Source organism: Trachurus japonicus, chromosome 9 (genome assembly GCF_045865225.1).
Source record: "Trachurus japonicus isolate A0001 chromosome 9, Traja_1.0".
NCBI classification, from domain to species: domain Eukaryota; kingdom Metazoa; phylum Chordata; class Actinopteri; order Carangiformes; family Carangidae; genus Trachurus; species Trachurus japonicus.
The window spans coordinates 908,164-935,792 of NC_140915.1; the positions used below are offsets into that span (position 1 = coordinate 908,164).

The following is a 27,629-nucleotide window of genomic DNA, read 5'->3' on the forward strand; positions in this document are numbered from 1 at the left end:
AATGATCCGGCCCTTTGACCGGTTGCTCTTTAAATAATTTAGATACATGGAACATGAATACAGAAAAGTTTTGCAGTTTTATGCAACCTGGCTGAATATTTGTCAGCTTTCTGCAGACCCTGGATGACGATAACAGATAATGTGTTATTTGCATTTCAGTGCCCCAATCACTCCCACTATATGGCTATATTCATAAACTCTTGAATGGACCTAAATATTGTCCAAAGTGACACCAGAGTTACATGGGTGAGTATTTTTATGCCAGAAATAAGGTCCAGGTTGTAAAAGACGTCACTTGTCCTTTAACATGTGGATGTTCAGGTAGGGACAATGGCCCTCATTTATCAAACTTGCGCAGGATCTGGTGTAGATTCTGGTGTAAATATCAGTGTACGCCAAGTGTCACGTGTGATTTACTAAAAGTGTGTACGCTGCTGATTTCGGCGTAGAACCGGCGTGGTGGTGATAAATCAGGCGGCTGAAAACGAGCGTCATTTAAATGTCACGCCCCGATATATTCCTGCTTTAGAGGCGTCGCCCTGCCCCTTTTACCACATGGAGACACGGAAGACGGCCAAGAAGAGGGACTTTACTGGCGTTACCGCGTTGAACAGGGAGAGGGCGGCAACATTAAATATCTGGACATTGATAGATTGATAGATTTTGTGATTGATAAGCGTGGTTACACCCCGCCTTTCCGAAGCCCCGCCTTTCCGACAATAGACTTCCATTCATCGTAATAGCGGGGTTTTCTATTTTTTCTAAAGACCCCGCTACTCCGAAAAGGCCAGTGGGGGAAACCCCCCCACTCCGAACGGACAGACGGACCTAATCAGAAAGGAACCAGAGGCTGTGCAGTGCGCAGTGATCCTTTTTTCCTTTTTGGGGTCAAACGGATCATGTGCATAATTAACTGCAAAACAAGCAAATACTTCATACTGTATTAATGACTTATAATGTTCATTATGCTTCTAGCCTGTCTAGCCTCTACCTGGTCTTTTTACTAAACTTAACCAACTCCTTTCTTCATTGCCTAAATCCAACCAAAGCATCTCCCTCAGTCAGCTGTCAGCACGAGCGGTGGCTGCAGCAGCCTCGCGCCCCTGTGAGCTCAAGCCGGCTTCAGCCGCGCTCGAGCGGAGGAGGGGGGGAGAAAAAGAAAAAAAGTGTATTTCTATTACTGTGTGGGAGATCTCCAACAACGGAGTCTGGGAGAAAGCAAGTGGGACAGATCTGCCCAGTCTCTGAGCAGCGCACGTTTCACAGACAAGCCACAAAGCAGAATGTAAACAAGGTCACGCGGTTCAGCACCTTGGACAGCTGCGGGGGGGAGGAGGGGGTGTCGGAGTAGCGGTGTTTCGAAGTGGGGGTATTTCGGAACAGCGGGGTGTCGAAGTGGAGGTGTGTCGGAATGGAGAGCTGTCCCCGATAAGCGTTATCCCGGTGGATGGAGGCTGCAGACGCACGTGTCACCGACCACGTCAGGAAACCCAGCGATCTCATGAAATGCTGCTGCAGTTTACTAAACACAAGTGACTGAGGAGAAATCATTTGGCATATTACTGCTGCGAACGCGACTTTATGACCATCAGCATCGCTGGCATGGTTCAGCTGATGGAGGGATGTGAAACACCGGCTCGATCTCCCGCTGACAGGTCCCGGTGGCGGGGAAGAAAAAAAAAAAACAGTCCGCCGCGGAGATCAGCTGCACCTGGGCAGGTAGCGGAGCCCCCCACCCCCTGGTGCCCGGCAGAGAGAGAGACTGAGGGCTACTTTTTATCTTTTTATCAATATAAACAACAACAACATGTGATCCACATCACTGCGTTATTAGACTATGGTTTAATAATCATTTTGACACAGCAGCACTCCTTCCTGCATGTTCTACGCTGGTTCCAAATGTGCGTACACCTGGTCAGAGCTGGCGTGAGATTTGTGCGTACCGTACACTCACGCTCAGATTAATAAATATTATTCATTATTCATAAATAATGAATTTGGTGTACACCCATTTTTTTGGTGTACGCAAGTTTCATAAATGAGGGCCAATGTGTATCCGAGTTATAACTCAGATTTTATGGAGAATCATTGAAATTTGACTCCACAGGAAGAACGTTCAACAGAGACTCGAAAGCTTTGAAATCTAGTTTTGTCTTACATCTGATCAGCTGAACCTAGTCCTCCTTTAAAGTCAATGAACCTTCCCTTTGACCGGTCGCTCTTTAAAGACAGACAGCTGGGTTCAGGAGAGTCTGGTTTCTGCTGCTGCATCCTGAAACAACAACACAACTGATAAATCTGCATGTTGGAGAAAAACTGATGAAAAATATCTTCAATTTTTTAATAAACACAACAACTGACTTTTAGAGAGAAAAGTCTGACTGTTTTAATTCTGACCTTTGACCTGTGGTCTGGCTCTTGGTTTTAGAGGGAGGGGCTCCCTCCTCTCTGTCCTCACACTGATCCATGCTGCTGAGCTCACATCCACATCAGCTCACACACACTTTGTAGCTTCACCTGCAGAGGAAACACACATCATTCATGTGCACAGCAGCTCACATGTCCATCATGTCTCCAGCTGCTCCTCCTCTGATTGGCTCTTCTCCTCTGCTTCATATCAGTGTCAGCTGAATGCAGTCACACAGCAGTGAGGAAGAGGAAGCTGCCATCAGCTGCTGTACTTCTACTATCAGTCCACTAGATGGCGTCATGAAGCTGCAGATCTGAGTGGAGAGACTGGTGTTTTTGCTGCAGTTTATTTCTCCCACTGAACCCTAAATATTTAAAACATTACACAGTAGAAGAACTGTGACTCATGTTTCTACGTTGGACCAGACGGCTGCATTGTAGAGGGTAGGCACTAAGCAGCAGTAATGAGCTGCCTCATGGTTTTAGTATGATTATATTGCACAAGGTCACTGCTGTTTTGTTTTGTGCCCTGTTTTTGTCTAAAAGCATGTTGTGGCCAAAATAAAATACATTTCATTGCATTTTAAAAAAAGAGTTCCTATTAAACCATCCACGGAGAAAACAGGAAAAAGAGTAAGGGGCTGTAGGTGTTCACACGTTAGGCACCTTAGCTACGTGAAGCACTTTGAATGCAAAGTTTGTCCCGGTGTAGGTAGTGAACTTATTTCACCTCACAGCTTCATTATCACAACATTCAGTCATTTCACTCACTGGAAATTCAGAGAGAGAACAAGACTCTTCACTTATTGTCTCTGTCAATCCATTCATCGTCTGCTCCATCAAATTTCAGGAAACAAAGTTGGTCTCAGTCTGAGGCCATGTCTTGTTTTGTCCACAGCAACAATCAAAGAGACAAAAACATTCAGTTTACAGTCAAAGAAAACAAGGAATTCTTCAGTGTTTGAGGCTAAAAACTGAACATTTCTGCTTGAAAAATGTAAAACTGTTGCAGCTCTAAAAAAATTCTTCAGAACAATATTGATGATTTGTGTCCAATAATCAATAACCCAGAGTGTTTGCTGTGTGTAATCACAGACATGAATGGTGGGGACACAAAGACAGTGTTTTTAATCTACAACCTGCAGCTGGAAAGTGACCAGTAGCTCCACCTGTCAGGTACATGAGCTGCAGTACAAGCAGGAAGTAGCTCAACAAGGAAATACTCAAGGAAAGTACAAATACCTCACAACTGTACTGCACTAAATGTACTCAGTTACTGTGAAGAACCTGTTGCTGAACATTGATCAACACTGGAAAATCAATAATCAGTAAAGTCTCAGGAAAACCCTGATAACAACATGAGGTGTTCAGTATTGATCTGTGATAGGCAGTATTGGTATTGATTAGTGATACGCAGTATTGATCAATGATCAATCAATCAATCAGGCTTTATTTGTATGGCACTTTTCATGCCCACGACAGCTCAAAGTGCTTTACATGATAAAAACAAGGAACACAGGGGACACATATTGGGAGACACAGCCTACTACATACGCATTCACACAAGAATTTTAAAACACTGGAAGTTATGGAGAAAACGCCATCTAACAGTCTGTAATTAGTGATAGGCAGTTACAGCCCATATTGATCAGCGATCAAACATTTTAACTTTTACCTTACCTTAACAGCTGAAAAAGAACTGCCACGAAAGACGCTGGCTCAAAAGTGAAAGTAAACTCTAAACAGGCAGTGGGGGGAGGGGAGGAAGTCACATGATCTGTGGAGGAATGTAGTATCCTGACTTTGCTTAGTCTTGACCTAGAGGGAGCTCTAGGCTTTGCCAGCTTTACCCTGCATCCAGGAAGTCTATATGAGGAAGAGCTTTTGTCTTGTACCCCTCCCCCTGTGTGTGTCTATGTCTGATGGCCTGAGGCCTAGTAAAAGAAAGCCTAAAGAACTTTGGTTGTCCTGCATCATCTTTTGCTTTTCCACGATGTTATAATCTGAGTGGAGAGACTGGTGTTTTTACTGCTGTTTATTTCTCCCACTTTAAAATATTACACAGTAGAAGAACTGTGAAGTACAGACTCATTGTTCACTGCTGTTTTTTGTGCCCTGCTTTTGTCTGAAAGCATGTTGTGGGCAAAATCAAATCATTTTCATTGCATTAAAAAAAGTTCCTATTAAACCATCCACAGGGAAAACACGTAAAAGAGTGGAGGGACTGCAGGTGTTCACATATGAGGCAACTTAGCTGCGTGAAACACTTTGAATATGAATTTGAAAGTGTGTCTCGGTGTAGGTAGTAAATGGTTTTGGTTATTTATTCTTCCAGCATTCACACTATTGTTCTTCTGTTCGGCCATTTTCTTTATACTTTTGACACTTAACTAGTCCTTCATACTTTGTGCTATTTCAACAATTCTCACATCAAAATGTTCAGCCTTTTCGGGACAGGTGTGCTATGTCTTTTCTCTTTTCAACTATTCATACTTTTTGCAATATTCAACTATTTCTGATTTTTTTTCCCCATAGGGAATGCATTGGAACAGTCTTGAAACTCTTCAAATCTTCTTACTTCTTTCAGCCTTTAAAGCGTCCATGATTTCTGACAAATTTCACACTTTTCAATGAGTGTGTATGGGGTTGGGTCAGAGTGAGTGACATCATCGCTAGAGTGAGAGGGATCGAAAAAACATTCAGGGTTTTTTCTGGATAAATTGCCAGCACGGCCACAAATTAAACTCTAGACACATGATTTCCTCACCGGTTTGTAGCCACACTTGTCGTGTCTCATTTGATGTGCTCAAAACAGCAGACACACTTACAGAATTGTCTCTATGAGCCTAATTGTGCAGCTAGACCCGCTCCAGTGGCTCATCCACTTCAATATAAAAGTAGGAGCTGATTTTTTTAGAAAAGCAGAAATGCCCCCCTTTTCTACCTTGCGACCCTGAGAAAAGTTTTTGCCCTACAAACATTTAATGCACATCAATGTGCTCAGGAAGGTCTCCTTGCCCCAGTAGTCATGGCCACATTCTGATAAGAGGTACGGTTCTCTTTTTATGGGCTGTTTTCGGAAGCTGCACAGAGCTCAAATCTCTCTGCTCTGCTCTGCTCTGTGTGCAGTTGGCCAGCTGTAGCGGCCAGCTCGTTATCAAAGTCTATAAATAGAACAGTGCAGGTGCAGCCTGGCCGCTCGTTAAGATGTTTTTAAACACAGCCCCACACAGACACATGATAAACCAGACTGACAGAGGATGTCCACGCACAAACACAGGCATCACACTCACACAGACAGACACACACAGACACTCACACACAGTCACACATGCACGCATACACAAACAAACAAACACACAAACACAACCCTTTGTCTCTTTTTTCTCTCTTTTTCTTTCTTTCTTTTACTCCTTCATTTGTATTTTACATAACTTCTTTCTATCTTTCCCTCTCTATCCATCCATCCATCTACCTCTTTCTATCTATCTTTCTCTCTCTCTTTTTCTCTTTTTCTTCTATCTTTCTTTCTTTCTTTTACCCCATTTCTTTTTACTTCTTTGTTTCTTTCTTTTGTTCTGTCTTTCTTTCTACTCCTTTTCTCTTTCTTTGTTTCTACCCCCTTTTTTTCTTTCTTTCTTTCTTTCTTTCTTTCTTTCTTTCTTTCTTTCTTTCTTTCTTTCTACCGCTCTCTGTATATCTCTCTCTTTCATTTATCCACCCCAATTTCTTTCCTTCTTTCTTACTACCCCTCTGTCTCTTTCATTCATTCTCTATTCTCTTTATCTTCTATTATTCTGTTTTTCTTACCTTTTTCTTTCTCTATCTACCCTTCTCTCTGTGTCTTCTTTCTTTCTGTCCTTTTGTTCTTTCTTTCTTTCTCCATCTACCCTTCCCATTTTCTTTCTTATCTTCTGTCCTTTTCTTCTTCTTCTTTCTTTCTTTCTTTCTTTCTTTCTTTCTTTCTTTCTTTCTTTCTTTCTTTCTTCAGCTCATTCAGCATTGCTTTCAGCATTCACACCATTTCCATTCTTGGAAATGTTTTTTCTAGTTATTATTATTATTATTTATTTTAATTTCATGTAGCCTACTTTAAAGGAGCATTATCGCAAATACAGCAGTAATAGCATAAAACAAACTGAAATATGCAAAAGATGGGTTGGGGGGAGCCATAACTAAATTTACAAAAAAAATCGCCAACAGTGTAGTGTCCGTGGGGCAAATGCAGCATTTGTCTTTGTTATGATCCAAGCCGGCCCGGTGCTTGCTGCGTTCAATTGCACTCGGAACTCGCAAATCCGACCTCCGAACCGGAAAAATGCAACAGTAAATTGTAATGTAGCAGTGTTAGGCTGCTCACAGTCACTGAATCGGCCCACTGCGGTCTGCACGTCACACCAACCATCATACATTTGTAGGAGGAAGTTGCAGTTGCTGTTGTTGCCGTTGTTGTGGTTGTGCGCGAGTAGAGCTGCCGCTTCCACTAGCGAGTTTTCTTTTTCCTTTCCCGCGATTGCACGTTCATTCAGCCTGGTGAGGGAGGAGGAGGGGGGAGGGAGGAGGAGGAGGAGGAGGGGGAGAAGGGGAGGACTAAACGAGGCTCCTCTCTCTATCTGACAGCTGCCCGCTTGTATATATCTGATAAGCTAGTGGCCGAATTAATAATTTGGATTTGCGATAATGCTCCTTTAACGTCTTTTTTTTTTGTTATTCTGGCGTTGTGCGTCTCTTTGAACGGTTTGAAGTCGGATCTCGGAGTTTTGGGACTTTCTGAATTCCGAGTAATCTCGAACGCAGCACGACGTCATTGTGTCACATCCTCGTTCGGGGCTACGTGCCGTGCGTCGCTGTCTCCGCCCACCGCGGGTGACGTAGGGACGAGGACCAATAGATCCATGACGAGGGCGGGGGCTGCTAACTCCATCGGCTGACAAGACGTTATGGTGCGTTCAGGGCAACCCGTAACTCGTGTTTTTCCGACCTGTGAAGTCGTACCAGTTCGATCTGGTACGAGTTCACGGGTCGGAAGTTACGAGTGGCCGTTATAGTGACTTTCACAGGTAAAACAGGTCGGAAAAACATGAGTGGGTTGCCTGGAACGCTACAAAGTCGTAAGTTGTGACTTGAAACTGTAAAAAAAAAAGCCTGCCTGGAACGCAGCATTAGCCAAAATGACCGGATCGCTTACTTCTGCTTTAAGATCGTGGGTTTGATTCCCCTGTTGACAGAGATGGCAAAACTGGCAGTAGCCCCGTGGGCCTCTCAAAATTTCCCCAGAGGAAATGTTCTAGTTTCTGATTGCTCTCCTGAAACATTTAAAATACACAAATACATAAACATTAGCACAGAGTCGTGTCCACATCCAGCTGCTGTTTATTCACTTACAGATTAAAACCTCCACTCACATTATGGTATGTAACATAGAGCTGAAACTCTACTGACTTTATGGGATGTATCATAGAGCTGAACCTCTCAGCGCTGATGGTAAACCAAAACCTACAGACTGCTCCTTTAAAGGGACAACAAGGAGTTTCTCCTTCGGCAGAACGAAAAATTCCGCGACAATAAAAAAGTTTCACGTTAATGTGGATGAATCTACGTTACCACTTGTTAATGGGCCCTTTTTCCATAAATATATGGTTTTGTCTCTATCGTTATTTTGTTATTATTAGTGGTGGTGGAAATGCTGGGCTACGACAACAACTACGACGGTATGTGATCGTCTTCCAACCTCTGACTTTAATTCTTGATGAATGAAAACATGAGTCTGTCTTGCGCCGGTCAAAGAATTTCACGGTGCGCGGAGGCTCCTAAATGTAGTGTGAAAACACTTCGCTTTTACAAAACTCCTCGTTGTCCCTTTAAACTCTTTAAACTCTGAGGACAAACAGACTCCAACATGTTTGTTAGATGAACATTTACAATCTGAACCAAGTTAAAACACTTTCTACTGCTGTTACAGGTTACATCTCAGAGCCAGAGGGTCCAGGTCTGAACCGGTTTGTACCGGTTCTGGTGGATCAGGATTCATGGTCTCCAGCGTGGTTTCAGCTACGGGAACATATACCAGTCCAGAACCTCCCAGAACCTGGACCAGACTGAGACTGGGTCTGTGTCCTAACCCCCTCCTCTCTCTCTAGTGACCAGTTGTTGTAGTGGTGTCTGAATGTTTAGTGATTATTAATGTTCACTATATAGTGACTGAATCTATCCCACAATTCACCACCAAATGTAGTGAACATCCGATGGTCACTAACCGGAGCAAGATATCCCATCATGCAATGCGGTCACGGATGGCTGTTACCACAGCGGCCCAGAGCGACCGGTGTAGCTACCAAATAAATGCAGTAGTGACCGGTGTAGCTACCAAATAAATGAAGTAGTGACCGGTGTAGCTACCAAATAAATGAAGTAGTGACCGGTGTAGCTACCAAATAAATGAAGTAGTGACCGGTGTAGCTACCAAATAAATGAAGTAGTGACCGGTGTAGCTACCAAATAAATGAAGTAGCGACCGGTGTAGCTACCAAATAAATGCAGTAGTGACCGGTGTAGCTACCAAATAAATGCAGTAGTGACCGGTGTAGCTACCAAATAAATGCAGTAGTGACCGGTGTAGCTACCAAATAAATGCAGTAGTGCAGCAGCCTCAATAAATGTGTCCAGCTGCCAGAGTTGTCCGGTCGCGGCTTCCTCAGACTCCCACAACAAACGTCGGAGCAAATTTCCTAACAAGCGTTATAAACTGACCACAGACTCTGGATAGCGAGGCTAATTTCTGTTAGCCCATCTAAGGTGTTTTACATTATACGTTAGCATTAAGCTAGCAGACTTTAGGCTATGCTTAGTTGTGACACTGGCTGTGTGTGTTTTGAACGTTGTTTCAAACTATGTGGGTTTGATTGAACATCTTTGATGCTTAAATATATATATTACCGCTTAATATATTGCTTTACTCCTCTTTTTATGTTGGTACCTATACACCTGTAGGTCTATGCTACACCGGCCGTTACCATGGTTGTATCCATGGTAACTACAACGGCCGTTACGATCATGGTCGGAATGTTTTAATCACGCAACGTAATACGTCAAAAGTGTTTTTTCATTTGACCAGTGAGTCATAGTCACTGTATTGAATTCACTATATAGTAAGTAGGGAGGAGGGAGGAGGGAGTGATTTCGGACACAACCTGGGTCTGTTTATGGACAGCAGCTACATCTCTACCAATATTTGAGGGACCTTAAAGGACAATTCCGGGCAAATTCAACTCAGGCTGTATTTTCCTAACATTTTAGGTCTAACAGAAGGAATCTGAAGATGTTCTGTTTATTTGCTCCTGTGTTGTGGTAGTTGTGTCTGTCCCCGCCGTGTGGGGCTGGCAGCACCGTCTGGCCCCTCCAGGAGAGCCAGATCCTCCAGAGCAGCACGGGGGGCCGGGGGCTTGTCTCAGATCAGCCGGTGGCTGGTCTCAGATCAGACCTTCACCAGCTTCCTGTCTGGACTCGTCCACATCAACAACGTCTGGATTCTGGTTCCAGTCCGAGTCCTGCAGCTGATCCAGTAAAACCCGGTCCCTGGTCTTCAGCAGCGGTGGTGGGGGGCGGAGCCATTCGGTAGTGCTTCATCATCATCATCATCATCATCCTCGTGGCTGTGCATGGTCAGCAGCGAGGCTCTCTGCTCATCCATCCTCCTGGACTGAACCCTCTGGACCAGACTGAAGAAGTCATCCTCCTCCGGAACCGCTCCAAGTCCAGACTCATCCTCCGGATCGGGAAGAGAGCTCCGCTGGTCCTCCATCCGGTCTGACTGCAACGACACACAGAGAGAATAACAGAACAATAGAACAATAAGCAAGGCAAGGCAAGGCAATTTTATTTGTATAGCCCGTTTTTACAAACAGTTTGTCTCAAAGGGCTTTACATGGCATCGTAACAACATCCTCTGTCCTTAGACTTGATAGATAGATAGATAGATAGATAGATAGATAGATAGATAGATAGATAGATAGATAGATAGATAGATAGATAGATAGATAGATAGATAGATAGATAGATAGATAGATAGATAGATAGATAGATAGATCGATCGATCGATCGATCTACCTGGTAGTGTATCAGCATGTGGTAGAAGTCCAGACTGTCCAGCTCGGGGCAGCATTCCCCACACGGAGCAGCAGCTCCTGCATCCGGCAGCAGACTGAGACTGGCTCTCTGCTCCTCCAGTCTCTGGCCCTGACACTCCAGGATCAGGTCCCACAAGGCCTCCTTCTCCTCCGACTCCTCCTTCTCCTCCGGCTCCTCCGACTGGCTGCTCCTGAGCTACAACAACAGGGATCAGTGAGGGTCGTTAGACAGTATTGATTCAGCCAACTCTCACTGACCATTAGACATTATTGTTGCTAACCCAGTGGTACCAGACTAGTTGGTTTGGATTGGCTCCAAATCTCTAAAGACAAATGTGAATGAGTGAGCAACAGCGATAAAAAGATAAATACATTTATAAATATCCTTTTTATGAAAACTTTAGAGCGCTTTAGAGTCCGACAGACTCCCACTCCGATTTCTCCCTGTTAAAAGGGTTTTCTATGGAGTTTTTCCTCAGTGGATGTGAGGGTCTAAGGACAGAGGTGGTCCCATTAAGCTGGCCTGCCCTCTCTTCCCATGAACCAGTCTGCCATCCAGTCCTCCCATTAAGCTGGTCTGCCCTCCCTTCCCGTGAACCAGTCTGCCATCCAGTCCTCCCATTAAGCTGGTCTGCCCTCTCTTCCCATGAACCAGTCTGCCATCCAGTCCTCCATTAAGCTGGTCTGCCCTCCCTTCCTATGAACCAGTCTGCCATCCAGTCCTCCCATTAAGCTGGTCTGCCCTCCCTTCCCGTGAACCAGTCTGCCATCCAGTCCTCCCATTAAGCTGGTCTGCCCTCTCTTCCCATGAACCAGTCTGCCATCCAGTCCTCCCATTAAGCTGGTCTGCCCTCCCTTCCCGTGAACCAGTCTGCCATCCAGTCCTCCCATTAAGCTGGTCTGCCCTCTCTTCCCATGAACCAGTCTGCCATCCAGTCCTCCCATTAAGCTGGCCTGCCCTCTCTTCCCATGAACCAGTCTGCCATCCAGTCCTCCCATTAAGCTGGTCTGCCCTCCCTTCCCGTGAACCAGTCTGCCATCCAGTCCTCCCATTAAGCTGGTCTGCCCTCTCTTCCCATGAACCAGTCTGCCATCCAGTCCTCCCATTAAGCTGGTCTGCCCTCCCTTCCTATGAACCAGTCTGCCATCCAGTCCTCCCATTAAGCTGGTCTGCCCTCCCTTCCCGTGAACCAGTCTGCCATCCAGTCCTCCCATTAAGCTGGTCTGCCCTCTCTTCCCATGAACCAGTCTGCCATCCAGTCCTCCCATTAAGCTGGTCTGCCCTCCCTTCCCGTGAACCAGTCTGCCATCCAGTCCTCCCATTAAGCTGGTCTGCCCTCTCTTCCCATGAACCAGTCTGCCATCCAGTCCTCCCATTAAGCTGGTCTGCCCTCTCTTCCTATGAACCAGTCTGCCATCCAGTCCTCCCATTGAGCTGGTCTGCCCTCCCTTCCCGTGAACCAGTCTGCCATCCAGTCCTCCCATTAAGCTGGTCTGCCCTCCCTTCCCGTGAACCAGTCTGCCATCCAGTCCTCCCATTAAGCTGGTCTGCCCTCCCTTCCCGTGAACCAGTCTGCCATCCAGTCCTCCCATTAAGCTGGTCTGCCCTCTCTTCCCGTGAACCAGTCTGCCATCCAGTCCTCCCATTAAGCTGGTCTGCCCTCCCTTCCCGTGAACCAGTCTGCCATCCAGTCCTCCCATTAAGCTGGTCTGCCCTCTCTTCCCGTGAACCAGTCTGCCATCCAGTCCTCCCATTAAGCTGGTCTGCCCTCTCTTCCCATGAACCAGTCTGCCATCCAGTCCTCCCAGGCCAGCTCTTTGGGTGAGAGTTACCTTGCTCCTACTGGCCGTGGTTCTGGTTCTGGTTCTGGGCTTGGAGCTCAGAGTGTGGGGTCTGACGGAGCCGGAGCTGCACTCGGGGCCGAGCGCTCTGAGCTCTCTGAGGGTTCTGCTGCCGGCGTCGGACTGGGGCTGGGGACTGTGTTCTGGCTCCAGACGTCCGTTCTGCCGAGAGGCCGGAGAACGTTTCGGAACGGCTCCCCCAACGCTCCCGTTGTGGTGCGGCGAGGACCGGGAGGGAGCAGCTAGACCAGGAAGCTTCCTGTCGGCCATGATGGAGCGTGATCCGGCCCAAGGCTGTGATGTCATCAGTGGGCGGGGTTATCCTACACACGGGAAGAGATCGGAGCAGGAGGTGAGAGGATGAATTCTGTCATCTACACCCGGAGGCGGTGGCACAAAACCAGGAGTTTCTGCTTCTCCTGGCTGAAGTGAGCCGGGACTTGGTTGCATGAAAACGGAGCTAACCTGCTCCCGACCAGGCTAACATCCTTAACAGTCAGGCTAACAGTTGGACCAACAGTCAGGCTAACAGTCGGACCAACAGTTGGACCAACAGATAGACTAACAGTCGGACCAACAGTTGAACCAACAGATAGACTACCAGTCGGACCAAATGTTGGACCAACAGATAGACTACCAGTCGGACTACCAGTTGGACTACCAGTCCAACCAACAGTCGGACTAACAGTCGAACTAACAGTCGGACCAACAGATAGACTACCAGTCGGACAACCAGTCGGACCAACAGTCGGACTAACAGTTGGACTAACAGACAGTCTAACAGTCGGACTAACAGTTGGACTACCAGTCAGACTACCAGTCGGACTAACAGTTGGACTAACAGACAGTCTAACAGTCGGACCAACAATCAGACTAATAGTCAGACTAACAATCAGACTAACAGTCGGACTAACAGTTGGACTAACAGTCGGACCAACAGTCAGACTAACAGTCGGACCAACAATCGGACCAACAGTCAGACTAACAGTCGGACTAACAATCAGACTACCAGTCGGACTACCAGTCGGACTAACAGTCGGACCAACAGTCGGACTAACAATCAGACTACCAGTCAGACTACCAGTCGGACTAACAATCAGACTACCAGTCGGACTACCAGTCGGACCAACAGTCGGACTACCAATCAGACTACCAGTCAGACTACCAGTCGGACTACCAATCAGACTACAAGTCGGACTATCAATCGGACTAGTCAAGTCAAGTCAAGTAATTTTTATTTGTCCCAACTTGGGCAATTTGATTGCAGTAGGTGTAGAAAAATTAACATTACTGTACATACAACCGTCACACATACAACAGATCACAGCTATCACATAAACAACAACAGACAGTTCAAGTGAGTGTCAGCCACAGTGAGGAATCACCATCATCAACATCATCATCATCATCATCATCATCATCATCATCATCATCATCATCATCATCATCATCATCATCGTCACCACCACCATCATCATCATCATCATCATCATCATCACAACATCACAACATCATCGACCCTGTTCCAACAGGTTGAGTATCCTAATAGAGGAGGGGATGAATGAATGTTTGTACCTGTTCTTCTTCACCTTCGGGGCACATAAACGCACACCAGATGGAAGCCAGACATACTCAGGGCTAAGAGGATGGCTACTATCCAGACAGATACTCCTGGCTTTCCTCTGTACTTGAGTATTAAACAGACAGTTCAAATCGACAAACCGAACCCCCACAATTTTACCAGCAGCCTTCACGATGCCCTGCAGGGCATTTTTCTGCTTTGTACCAAGGTTGCCATACCAGCAAAATATAGAAAAGGAAACAACAGATTCAATAAAAGATCTATAGAACAGAGTCATCAAAGTCTTGTCCACGTGAAATTTGGCCGATTTTCTTAAGCAGAAAAGACGCTGCTGACCTTTCTTACACAGCGCTTCTGAATTGAGGTCAAATTTCAATTTATTATCAAACATGGTGCCAAGATACTTGTAGCTACTAACTACTTCCACTACTTGGCCATTTATGACACTGCTCTGGGGGACAGCTGGAGCATCCTGTCGGAAGTCAACACACATATCTTTGGTCTTAGCAACATTTAATTCAAGGAAAGCATCTTTACACCAGCAGATCTGAAGAGTAGCCTTTTAACTCTATACACTTAGGCTTATCATCTTTGAGACCTACAATGGTCTTCATGCTGTCCCAGGCAGAGCCCAGGTTGTTCATTTTGAGCTGAGCCTCAATCTTGGCCTTGTACCTCATTTTGCCAGCCCTGACCTCCCGTTTGATTTCTTTCTGGAGGCTGCGAAGTACCTCTGAATTCCCCTCCCTAAATGCTCTGTTCTTTTGGTGTAGTAGCATTTTAAGGGACTTGGACACCCAGGGCTTATTGTTCGGATAGATTTTCACAATCTTATCAGGAATTACATGATCTTTACAATAGACAACCCAGCTGCTTATCACATCAGTCAGTTCATTAATATCAGAGCAAGACTCTGTGAACATGTCCCAGTCAGAGCTTTCAATACATCCCTGAAGAGTTAAGCAGGCTTCCTCTGACCAATCCTTAACTCGGATGTGCTGCACCTTGCCCCTCTTCAAGACAGAGCGATATGCAGGAATTAAATGCACGCAATTATGATCCGACAGACCGAGGGGCGGGAGGGAGATGGATTTATATGCCCCTTTAATATTTCCATAACAAAGATCAATTGTCTTATCTCGTCTTGTGGGGCATGTTACATACTGGTGGAAGTCTCTTAGTGTTTTGCACAAAGTACAATGGTTCATGTCGCCCAGAATAAAGTTAGGAGCTTCAGGGGAGATCATTTGAAGCTTGTGTGTTACCTGATTAATAAGTTCACATGCGTTCCCTTCATTCGCCTTCGGATGAATGTAAACAAGCGTGACGAATACCTGAGGAAATTCCCTGGGCAAGTAACGAGGGCGCAGTGAGATCGAAAGCAGTTCCAGATCAGCTGTGCAGAGCCGCTCTCTGATGGACTAACAGCCGGACTACCAGTCGGACTAACAATCAGACTACCAGTCGGACTAACAATCAGACTACCAGTCGGACTAACAATCAGACTAACAATCAGACTAACAATCAGACTACCAGTCGGACTAACAATCAGACTACCAGTCGGACTAACAATCAGACTAACAATCAGACTACCAGTCGGACTAACAATCAGACTACCAGTCGGACTAACAATCAGACTACCAGTCGGACTAACAATCAGACTAACAATCAGACTAACAATCAGACTAACAATCAGACTACCAGTCGGACTAACAATCAGACTAACAATCAGACTACCAGTCGGACTAACAATCAGACTACCAGTCGGACTAACAATCAGACTACCAGTCGGACTAACAATCAGACTAACAATCAGACTAACAGTCGGACTAACAGTCGGACCAACAGTCAGAACAAACTTGCCAAGTGGTTGTCAACCTCTTGGCAAAGCGGTTAGCATCGTCGCCTGCCGTGCAGGAGACCAGGGTTCGAACCCCACCTAGGGCAGAGAAACATGACGCAGAGAGAAACACGACGCAGAGGACCAGATACGAACATCGGCTACACCAGGATCTAGTTAGTGGACTTCAGTCCTGTTGTAGCACCACCAGCTTGGCTCCACTACAGGACCAGAGGAGGGTTGGCAAGGCAAGGCAAGGCAAGGCAAGGCATCTTTATTTATATAGCGCATTTCATACCAAGGCAACTCAATGTGCTTTACATAAAGACAAAACATTAAAAAAAGAAGCATAAGACAGAATAAAAACAAACAAACACTAAAAACAGAGTTAAAAGCAAGAGCAAATAAAAGTAAAAGAAAAAAAATAGATAAGTTTAAAGTTCTCAGCTATAAGCACGTGAAAAGAGAAATGTTTTTAACCTGGATTTAAAAGTGCTTACAGTTGGGGCTGATCTCAGTTCTGCTGGTAGTTTGTTCCACTTGTGAGCAGCATAACAGCTAAATGCTGCTTCACCATGTCTGGTCTGAACTCTGAGCTCCACTATCTGACCTGAGTCACTAGATCTCAGAGCTCGACTGGGTTTATACTCTACTGACATGTCTTTCATGTATTCTGGACCTAAACCATTCAGTGATTTGTAAACCAGGAGCAGAACTTTAAAATCTATTCTGTAGCTGACTGGGAGCCAGTGTAAGGTCTTAAGAACCGGGGTGATGTGATCTGATCTCTTTGTTCTGGTTAAAACTCGAGCTGCAGCGTTCTGAATGAGCTGCAGCTGTTTGATACTTTTTTGGGGGAGACCAGTCAGAAGACCGTTACAGTAGTCAAGTCTACTGGAGATAAAAGCATGAACCAGCTTCTCCTGATCAGTTTGGGACATAAAACCCTTAATTCTGGATATGTTCTTCAGTTGATAAAAGGCTGATTTGGTGACTGATTTGATATGGCTGTTGAAGGTCAGATCTGAGTCTATCAGCACACCAAGGTTTCGGACTTGGTCTTTAGTTTCTAAAGACAGTGACTCAAGGTGTTTACTGACAGCAACCCTCTTCTCTTTATTTCCAAAAACAATGACCTCAGTTTTTTCTTGATTTAACTGAAGGAAATTTTGGCTCATCCAATTTTTGACTTGCTCTAAACAGTGACATAATGACTCTATTGGACTGCAGTCATCTGGAGACAGTGCAAGATATATCTGTGTGTCATCTGCATAACTATGATAGTTGACATTAGAGTTCTGTAGAATTTGACCCAAAGGCAGCATATACAGGTTGAACAGAAGGGGTCCAAGGACTGACCCCTGAGGAACTCCACATGTCATAGCCACTCGATCGGATTGATAACTACCAATGGTCACAAAATAACTCCGTTCCTCTAAGTAGGACCTGAACCATTTTAGGACTGTCCCGCTGAGTCCTGCCCAGGTTTCCAACCTGTCCAGCAGTATACTGTGATCCACAGTGTCAAACGCAGCACTGAGATCCAACATGACCAGAACTGACACCTTGCCTGAGTCAGTGTTCAACCTTATGTCATTTAACACTCTAATAAGAGCTGTTTCTGTACTGTGGTGAGGTCGGAAGCCTGATTGAAATTTGTCAAAGAGTCCACTGGAGTTTAAGAAGTTGCTGAGTTGATTAAAAACCACTTTCTCAACGATCTTGGCTATAAAGGGAAGATTTGAGATGGGTCTGTAATTGGTTAAAATGGTAGTATCCAATGTTCTCTTTTTTAAGAGCGGCTTGATGGCAGCTACTTTCAGGGGTTTAGGAAACGTGCCTGATTGAAGTGAGCAATTTATTATTTGCTGCAGATCTGTTTGGGCTGGTTGGGCTTTTCTTTTCTTTTTTTACTGTAGTCTCTTCTGTATTTTGTCTTGGTTTATATTTTGGTGTCATTGTACTGTAACACATCTAACTCTGTGGTGGTTCTGTCCAGCTCAGTCTGGTCTGTCTGAGTCCTGGTCCAGACAGAGACCAGATGGAGCGGCCATGTTGAGCTGGACCGGGTCGAGTCCAGAACCAGAACCAGAGTCCATCTGGTCTGAAAACACCAAGTATGTCGACAACACAACGTTGGCTCTGTCTGATCACACACACACAGACACACACAGGCACACACAGACACACACAGACACACACACACACACACACACTGCAGGGTCTGTGCCTCGTGGTGACCGGATGAAACCGACCGACTGAAACTTCTCAGTTCAACAAAGTTTCACTTCAAACAGAACGACAACAACAACTGAGTGAATGAGTGAATGAGTGAATTAATGAGTGAGTGAGTGAGTTACCTCCATGTCCAGCTCCGTCCTCATGTCCTCATGTCTCTGTGTCTCCGGTCGTCTCCACTGAAGTCTCTCTGGTCCACACCAACACACACACACTAACACACTAACACACACTAACACACACACACTGACACAATGAAAGAGAAAGAGGGCAAACACCCCCTCTGGGCTTACATCACAGTTACTATAGTAACCAAAGAGAGGCTCCAAATCCTGCTTCCCTCTGTCCAAGCACACACACACACACACACACACACCGAGAGACACACACACACACACACACACACACATTCCTGCATTTGTTGAGATCCATTCAGTTGAGAGAATGCAGCTCTGCTGTGGGCCTCACACTCACACACACACACACACACATACTCGAACACACACACACACACACACACTCGAACACAGACACACACACACACACACAGTAAAAGTTGCTGTGTTAACTCCTCCTAACTGCTCTTCCTCCGCTCCTCCACCAGGTGTCACTGTGATGTCACTGTGATGATGTCACACAACAAGAGCAGACATGGGCTAAATGAAGACGTTACCACGGCAACGCCCCCTTCCACCTGATGCCACTGTCAGTCGGTCGGTCACACACACAGGACAGACCATAATCATCATCATTCTATCATTCTGCACTGGACGGAGAGATGGATAGATAGATAGATAGATAGATAGATAGATAGATAGATAGATAGATAGATAGATAGATAGATAGATAGATAGATAGATAGATAGATAGATAGATAGATAGATAATTGATCTGCTGAAAGGAGATTAAAGAAGAGGAGGTGAGAAGAGGAAACAGAAGGGGACGAGAGACGACGAAAAGTAGAAGAAGGAGAAGAAGAAGAGGAAGAAGAGGAAAATGGGCAGCAGAGAAGTGAAGGAGTACCTGTCTCTCCACCTCGTCCCTCAGCTGCTGGAGGTGAGACAGGTTTTTGCTGTGTCACATCATGTGTTTGTAAGTGACAGTAACGGCGAGCTGCAGTTCCACCTCCCACCACACTGTGGGTGTTAATGGCAAAGTGGCGCTGTCTGTTTTTACTGACCGACAAAATAAATGAAAACTTTTCAAAGAAATAAACACGTACGTCCTCACAACACCGTTTCCTTTATAGGTGGACTTTGTCAAAAATATTGAGTTTAACTTTCTAGCGTCAGTGAAGAGACAGAAAACTAGTTGGACTTACTTCTGCTTTAAGAAGTTGCGGTCCGCTCACTTCTGGCGGCCATCATTACCATAGCGCTGCTGTATAGGACGAATCGCCTTGTTGTTTACAACTACTTCCGGGTAGAAAACCAGCATTCGAACAATAGTGACGGACGAGAGTTTCGCTATATCTACTTTTTCATGTCACTATATCGCCGTTTAGACTAATCTGATGTTTGTAAAGTTTATAAAACCAATGATTGGACAAACATTACTATTTCTGTGTGCACATTTTTGTAATTAGTCATGGTTATCATAGATTAGCTGGGCTAACGGTTAGCTACCTGTTGAACTTTATTAACTCAGTGACTCAATAAACGCTCCATGAAAAAATATTTTCTCCAGCGGATATCTGAGTCCCAACATGACTGAGCTAACTGGAGTAGTTTCATGTGGTGTCCCACAACGGGAGGGTTTTAACAGCTGACGTCCTGCTGTTAGCTTAGCTACCGTTAGCTTAGCTACCGTTAGCTGTCCCTGTCAGCTGAGCCACTGATGCTTTCTAGACACCGTGATTCCCCCAAACTGAATAAATACAACACATAGCAACACAAAACACACACACAGAAATAGTAATGTTTCTTCAATCATTTCAGATTTGTCTAAACGGTGATAGGGCGTGAAAAATATGATATATAGCTAAACTCTCGTTCGTTACTATTGATCTCATTCAAATTACGTGCTGGTTTTCTACCCGGAAGTAGAATGTAAACAACAAGGAGATTCGGTCTATTTAGATTAGCTACATAACACTTCACACCTAACTCTCTCATTCTACAGTGATAGTTATGTTTGTACATGTTGTTAATAGTCGAGGACAGTTTGATCTACCAGCTGAGGACAGAAAACAGACAGAGAGATAGAGAGAAAACAGACAGAAAACAGAGAGAAAACAGACAGAAAACAGAGAGAAAACAGGCAGACAGACAGACAGAAAACAGAGAGAAAACAGAGAGAAAACAGACAGAAAACAGAGAGAAAACCGACAGAAAACAGACAGAAAAAAGAGAGAAAACAGAGAGAAAACAGGCAGACAGAGAGACAGAAAACAGAGAGAAAACAGACAGAAAACAGAGAGAAAACAGACAGAAAACAGACAGAATACAGAGAGAAAACAGAGAGAAAACAGACAGAAAAAAGACAGAAAACAGACAGAAAACAGGGAGAAAACAGACAGAAAATAGAGAGAAAACAGACAGAAAATAGAGAGAAAACAGAGAGAAAACAGACAGAAAATAGAGAGAAAACAGACAGAAAACAGACAGAAAACAGAGAAAACAGAAAACTAGTTTTCTCTAAATGTGAAATGGACCACTTGCACAACGTAGTGTGATGTACTTCCACTTTTTTTAATCATCAATCTACTAGTAGTTCGTAGCGTTAGCTTAACCTGCTGCTAAGCTCTCACTGAGCATCAGCTGATAATGAGTGAAAAGTCACAGAGAACAAAGACATGAGGAGCAAAGAGAAGCTGAAAACAGTCCTTCTAAACTCTGTAGAGCTGGTTGCCCTCTTCATAAACATTATGGTGTTTTTTATTTTTACTTTTTAAATAAAAGCCGAACGGCAAAATAGCCGCTAACGGCAAAATGCGATCAATGATTAAAGGATAATATCCGTTTTTTACAACCTGGACCTTATTTCTAGCATAAAATACGATCATTTACTCACCCAGATAACTTTGGTGTCATTACAAGTCATTTTGACGAAATTAGCCCCAGTGGAGCGGCGCGTATCCGTATAATGCTAGAAATAAGGTCTAGGTTGTAAAAAACGGAAATTATCCTTTAATGATCACAGATGCTTTGACCACTATAAACATACAGACAGACAGACAGACAGGTGAGAGACTGTAACTGTAACTGTGTGTGTGTGTCAGAGTCTGCTGACCGGTCTCCTCTACCATCGTCCTGACGACCCGCTGCGTTTCCTGGAGCGCTGCCTGACCAGGACCAGACAGCTGGGGGGGGCCGAGTCCATCTGCTGGGACTCCTTCATCCACCGGGACCGGGACCAGCTGAGGCCTGCACCCAGACCCCCCCATGTGTCCCTGTTGCCCCCCATATCACCCCCCGTTGCCCCCCCACCAACCACCACATCCACGTCTTCCATTAAACCCAACCGAGCTGTGGTAGCTCCGCCCCCCCTCTCCTCTGGACCCCCCAAGGGGACTAGAGTCCTCCAGCCCCCCCAGCCCCTCCAGCCCCTCCCTGTGGTCCGGACCGAGAGGAAGGATGAGGACCCTTCAGAGGGTAAGAGACTCTGCCTCTGTGATGTCGCTGTCCCGGAGCTTCACTTCTTACGTCTAACCGTAAAGTTTAGTGAAGTATCTTTGCCGTGTACCGTAACTAAAGTTTAATAAAATAAAACTTAATGCAGACTGATGTGTTGATAGTAAAACATGTATTTCTTGATGTAAATGTGGTGGTTTGTGTCCGTAGGCTCCAGAGCCCCGAGGCAGCGCTGCTCTTCTGTCCAATACACACAGGAAGCTTCACTTTACATTCAGACTAACTAATGCTACTGATACAGCTGTTAGATTTCATCACTGAGACCAACATTTATCTCCTAGAAATACTTTAACCAGCTGGTGGTAAACCTCTAAAAACCTGCGGGTAAGTTAATTAGCGATGGTTTTCTCCCCCGGGATGAGGACGGAGGTTGGCCGGCCGAGCAGCTCAGCAGACCGGCTGCTGTCTCTGTGATGTCCCGGTCGCTGCAGAGCTTCACTTCTCTGAAAAACATCGGAGCAAACTTCTAAACAGCCGTCGTTTGGATCAACTGGCCGTATATTTGGGATCTAAACAGTTACTTTCTCACATGAAAAAATATTAAAACTTAATAAAGTTCCATAATAACAGCGTTAGAGCGGGAAATAAAACAGCTTTTAGCCTGTTTTACAGCTACCGCTACCGGTTGTCTTATTGATGAAATCTAACAGCTGTATCAGTAGCATTAGTTAGTCTGAATGTAAAGTGAAGCTTCCTGTGTGTATTGGACAGAAGAGCAGCGCTGCCTCGGGGCTCTGGAGCCTACGGACACAAACCACCACATTTACATTAAGTTAACGTGGTTTTAAATACAGGATTTGTGGTAAAAGCTCGTCACATCTGTTTATGTGAAAGCCAGCAGAGACGACTGATGACGTATGTGACTGTTGAAGGGGGGTCCCAATTGTAGCTCCGTATCAAGGGGCAAGGGTTAAGGGCTTTGGGCTCGGGGTAGGGAAGAAAACTAGAATTGGAATTGGGCAGTAGTGTTAGAGAGAACATCACATTGTATCTTCAGTTTCATCATCTGTTTCCCCCCTCCCCATCTTCACCCCCCCTCCCCACCCAGTCCTCCCACCTCCTGGTCTTCCTGGTCCTCCTGGTCCTCCTGGTCCTCCTGGTCCTCCTGGTCCTCCTGGTCCTCTTGGTCTTCCTGGTCTTCCTGATCTTCCTGATCCTCCCGGTCTTCCTGTTCCTCCCGGTCCTCCTGGTCTTCCTGGTCTTCCTGGTCTTCCTGGTCTTCCCGGTCCTCCTGGTCTTCCTGGTCTTCCTGGTCTTCCTGATCCTCCTGGTCTTCCTGGTCCTCCTGGTCTTCCTGATCCTCCTGGTCTTCCTGACCCTCCCGGTCTTCCTGGTCTTCCTGGTCTTCCTGGTCTTCCTGATCCTCCTGGTCCTCCTGGTCTTCCTGGTCTTCCTGGTCTTCCTGGTCTTCCTGGTCTTCCTGGTCTTCCTGATCCTCCTGGTCTTCCTGGTCTTCCTGATCCTCCTGGTCTTCCTGACCCTCCCGGTCTTCCTGGTCTTCCTGGTCTTCCTGGTCCTCCTGGTCTTCCTGGTCTTCCTGTTCTTCCTGGTCTTCCCGGTCTTCCTGGTCTTCCTGTTTCTCCCGTCCTGTCTCAGCTCTCCATAGACTCAGACTCTGACCTGACGGAGAGCTCTGGACTGCAGCAGGAAGTCAGCGTCCTTCGTCCTCAGAGGCCACGCCCCCTCGTCATCTTCATCATCGGTGAGATATAGATAGCCTATAAGATACTAGATATAGATCTAAGATGGTAGAGTCGGACCTCCCTGACAGCTTTCACTTTGTTAACGACCATTTAGGGCGTTTTCACACCTGTGGTTCGTTGGCTTTGTTCCGATTCAGCAGCTAAACCGATACAACTGTTGGATTCTTTTATTGGGCTTGTTTGTCTTCCCACGGTAACAGTTCCAACCGGTCCAAAGCTGTTAACAAATGCCATGCACGAACCAACTGTTCCCTTATTGGTCAGAAATCTGACCAGGAAGGAGGAGGAGGAGACTCGGGGAAAATAAAAACCATGGAAGAGAGTTTTGTCTGTGGATCTTCTCATTCATCCAGGTCATCGTTCTTTTCTGGGCAGATTGAGTCGTAGGCAACTGGACTTTTATTTGTCTGGGAAGACGTTTGGCCTCTTATCCAAGGGGCTTCATCAGTTGACCACTGTCTTTGTCTAGCTAGTTGGACTAGTGAGACTTGTTGCGTAGGAACTGATGAAGCTCCTTGGATAAGAGGCCAAACGACTTCCCAGACAAATACAAGTCCAGTTGCCTACGACTCAATCTGCCCAGAAAAGTACATGGAAGAGAGTTCCCAATGGGCCTGAAAGCTGCGGTTGAAGCCCAGACTCGACCCAGTCCGAGTCTCTTGTGTAGCGACCTTGGCCCGCTTGTTTTGTTCTGCATCTGGACGTAGGCATTGTCCATATATGGTCGTGTTTGGGCATTTAGAGGCGGAATATGAGGCGTGTTCACATCCGCACTTTTCTTGGGTCCGGTGCGATTTATCAATGGAAATTGCAAAGAGTTGTGCGTATGCTTAGTTTGATAGATCTGAAAAGGGTGTAAATATTTTGGGTGCACGCCATTTCTGGCTTTTCGACGTACATCAAAATTTAGTAGCACTTTGACTTTTACACCTTTTTGATAAATGACGCCCCTGGGTGAGGGATCCCTCCTCTGTTGCTCACCCTGAGGTTTCTCCTGGTTTTCCCTGTTAAAGGACAATTCTGGGCAAATTCAACTCGGGGGTGTTTGCTTCAAGTGTACATTTTTCCCACAGACAGAGTCAGATGGCGACTCAAACATGCACCCAGAAGTTTATTTACTTCAAGCAAGTCCAGAGTTGATATTCCTGTGTTTATGACACAAACGGGAGCTTCCCACTGCACCTGAACACACCGAGCGTCAACTTGGGTCTCGACTCCGCCAGACTTTGAATTAGATCTAGTTTTACAAACATGTCGGCTTGTTGAAGTAAATAAACTTCTGGCTGCATGTTTGAGTCTCCATCTGACGCTGTCTGTGGCTTTGAGGGATGGAAACAGCCTAAGCAGCAGAACTTCAATCCGCTCCCATTCATCGCTGCCGTGGCGACGCGGGGACAGACACAACTACCGCTAAACAGGAGACATTAAACTGAAAACCTTCAGATTCCTTCTGTTAGACCTGAAATGTTAGGAACATACAGCCTGAGGTGAATTTGCCCGGAATTGTCCTTTAAAAGGGTTTTCCATGGAGTTTTTCCTCAGTGGATGTGAGGGTCTAAGGACAGAGGATGTTGTTATGATGGGATGTAAAGCCCTTTGAGACAAACTGGTGGTAACAACGGGCTATACTACAGATGAAACTGTCTTGTCTTGTAGATATGTCATTGTTTTAACGGATCTGGACTCTGGTCCCGTCTGGTCCTCAGGTGGACCAGGAAGTGGGAAGGGAAGTCAGACGGCGAGATTGGTGCGCCGCTTCGGCCTCAGAGCCATCTCATTGGGCGAGCTGCTCAGGAAGCAGCTGCTAAGCCACGCCTCCCCCAGCAGGAAGTGGGAAGTCATCTCAGAAATGATGAGTCATGGAGAGCTCGGCCCACAGGTGAGTCAGCAAACACCTGAAGACTTCCTGAACCAGAACCAGAACCAGAACCTGACAGTGAACCTACTTCCTGTCTGCAGGAGGAGACGATCTTGGAGCTGAGGAGGCAGCTGATTGGTCAGAGGGACGTCAGAGGATTCATCGTGGACGGATTCCCTCGAGACATCCACCAGGCTCTGAGCTTCCAGGAGCAGGTAGGACCGACCAATCAGAGAGCAGCGTGTACTGGTAAACTAGAGCGCTGTAAAAGAGAGTAAGGACAGTATTGGTCCAATGGCAGCGCCTCCTGGTGGAGGAATATGGGTTTTGCAAAAGAACTGACATCTCTGCATTGTTGGTGAATGAGCAGTGTGGTGTTTTCAATAATTTAAGGACATTTATATATCACCCACGTTAATAGCATCATTGAGGATCCTTTACGGATAAACATTAACACATAGGCCAGTAAAAAAAACAGTTTTCTACATGAATGTTTCAATCTACATTTTGTAATAAACAAATTCTAAGTATAATCTGATATGACCAAGACACCTAAAAACAAAAACACGGCCGTTTTCATCAATGTACAAGCAAGTGGGCAACACACATACATTGGAGTGAATGAGTTTTCTGGGCGCTTTTGTAATACCCATATCCTGCCACTAGGGGGCAAAACACTTAAACCCTTAAACCCTTAAACCCTTACCACGGGAGTCAATGGAGGTGTCCTTACTCTCTCTTTTTTTTGGGGGGGGGGCTTTCTTGCCTTTATTTGATAGCACATAGTGAGATACAGGAAAGGGGGAAGCAGAGAGAGGGGGAATGACATGCAGGAAAGGTCTGCCTGATGCGGGATTCGAACCGGGGACGCCTGCCTTGAGGACTGTAGCCTCTACATGGGGCAGCCGCCTTAACCACTGCGCCACGCACCGCCCCGTGTCGTTACTCTCTTTTACAGCGCTCTAAGGTAGACAACAGGCAGGTGATTGAGTGTTGGAGACGTTAACCCCGCCCCCCCTGTGCTCAGATTGGCTCCCCCGACCTGGTGATGCTGCTGCTCTGCTCCAATGAGACGCTGAGCTGTCGTCTTCAGCAGCGAGCGTCTCGCCTCGGTCTCCTAGGAGACAGCAGCCACACCCTGCGGAGACGACTGGACACGTTTCAGAGAGACATCGTCTCTGTGAGGAGATACTACAGCCAGACTCAGCTGCTGACTCAGGTAGGTCAGCTCTGCTCTGATTGGCTCTGACTACAGCCACACTCAGCTGCTGACTCAGGTATCGTTACACTGATGCTGCATTCACCTGCAGTCGGGCAGACGGCCGTCGCTAACAAACCAGATGTCATTTTAGTCACAGAAGTCCAGAGAAAGCCGGTAAAACAATACCACATCGCCATGACAACATGTTGTCACATGTATTGTTTTGCCTCGTGCTGACGGAGAGGCTTGTTTATGTCCGTCTGCCGTCTGCCCAATTTCACCTGAATGCAGCATGAAAAATATACAACCACAACGCTAGATGGAGGAATTCCTACACAATGTGTCTTTAAGTGTAAAATTTGACGAGACAACAACAAGTGTGTGTGTGTGTGTGTGTGTGTATGTGTGCAGGTGGATGCAGACAGAGAGGAGGAAGTGGTGTTTGCTGATCTGAGTTCAGTCATAAGAAAAAAGTTGCAGCTGAAGACTCAATCAGGTATTGATTATGTATAGATTGATTATTGGTAGTTTATTGTGAGTCACTAATTGATTAGTTCCTTGATCTTTTTGTTTTGTTTCTCTGTCTCCAGATCCAGCTGGTTTCCCAGAATGCATCAGTGAAGTCCAGGATGATCAATAACCATTAATAACATTAACTCCTTAAGGAACCCATACGTACTGCTCCTTTAACGTCCTCTGTCTGTGCCAGTCAATGATCATTATGTCTGTCAGTGTTGCTCTGGTTCTCACGTGTGGTGTGATGTAGTAGTAGTAACCATGGTAACCACCCGACTGGGATGGTAGATGACCTGAACTGTGAGTAGAACATGTGTTTGAACACAAAGACACGACCTCTAAATGTCTCTGTACGATGTGTAATGGGAAATGTTGGTATAACCCATAGTATGCTTTACGAGTGCTGTATAACCATGTTAACTAAGTGAACTTCCCTTCTCCTTGTGCAAAGTGGCACTCAGCTGGTGTTGTGTCCTGGCGGTGAAGCCAGGCAGAACTATCAGAGTGTCGTATATTTTGTCCGCTGTTCAATGTGTTTTGGGAACTATAAAGATAGCGGTCTGAGAACATCTTCAGGCCACTCACTCACTGACTGTACTCCTGTTCGTCTGTGTTTGTGTGACTCCATTCGTGAATGCCTTTTATTAAAACTCAAGAAAGCGAGCGGACGTGTTCAGTCATC

At 45.8% G+C, this 27,629-nt stretch overlaps 3 protein-coding genes across 3 annotated transcripts in view; 1 reads left to right on the plus strand and 2 right to left on the minus strand.

The window, feature by feature from the left end:
- LOC146980446 (NACHT, LRR and PYD domains-containing protein 3-like) overlaps nucleotides 1–3,294 on the minus strand; it is a 57,570-nt gene extending 54,276 nt beyond the window's left edge. Inside the window, exons 1-3 of the mRNA XM_085787955.1 lie at nucleotides 3,181–3,294; nucleotides 2,398–2,517; nucleotides 2,159–2,272 (exon numbers count right to left, since the gene is read on the minus strand). Of these exons, the coding sequence (XP_085644081.1) occupies nucleotides 2,159–2,272; nucleotides 2,398–2,468 (185 nt within the window). The 5' untranslated portion in view covers nucleotides 2,469–2,517; nucleotides 3,181–3,294. The remainder of the gene's footprint in view (nucleotides 1–2,158; nucleotides 2,273–2,397; nucleotides 2,518–3,180) is intronic.
- A 6,579-nt stretch (nucleotides 3,295–9,873) lies between these two features.
- On the minus strand, nucleotides 9,874–12,647 carry LOC146980447 (uncharacterized). The gene is made up of 3 exons (XM_085787956.1): nucleotides 12,369–12,647; nucleotides 10,516–10,731; nucleotides 9,874–10,219 (listed from the first exon to the last, which is right to left on the minus strand). The coding sequence occupies exons 1-3, from the start codon at nucleotides 12,645–12,647 to the stop codon at nucleotides 9,992–9,994; spliced, it is 723 nt and encodes a 240-aa protein (XP_085644082.1). The 3' UTR covers nucleotides 9,874–9,991.
- Nucleotides 12,648–19,033: 6,386 nt separating this feature from the next.
- LOC146980448 (adenylate kinase isoenzyme 5-like) lies at nucleotides 19,034–27,071 on the plus strand. Its single transcript, XM_085787957.1, has 8 exons — nucleotides 19,034–19,093; nucleotides 21,258–21,630; nucleotides 23,123–23,371; nucleotides 25,079–25,251; nucleotides 25,332–25,445; nucleotides 26,258–26,449; nucleotides 26,843–26,927; nucleotides 27,022–27,071. Exons 1-8 carry the CDS (start codon nucleotides 19,034–19,036, stop codon nucleotides 27,069–27,071), a joined length of 1,296 nt encoding a protein of 431 aa, XP_085644083.1.
- The last annotated feature ends 558 nt before the right edge of the window (nucleotides 27,072–27,629 follow it).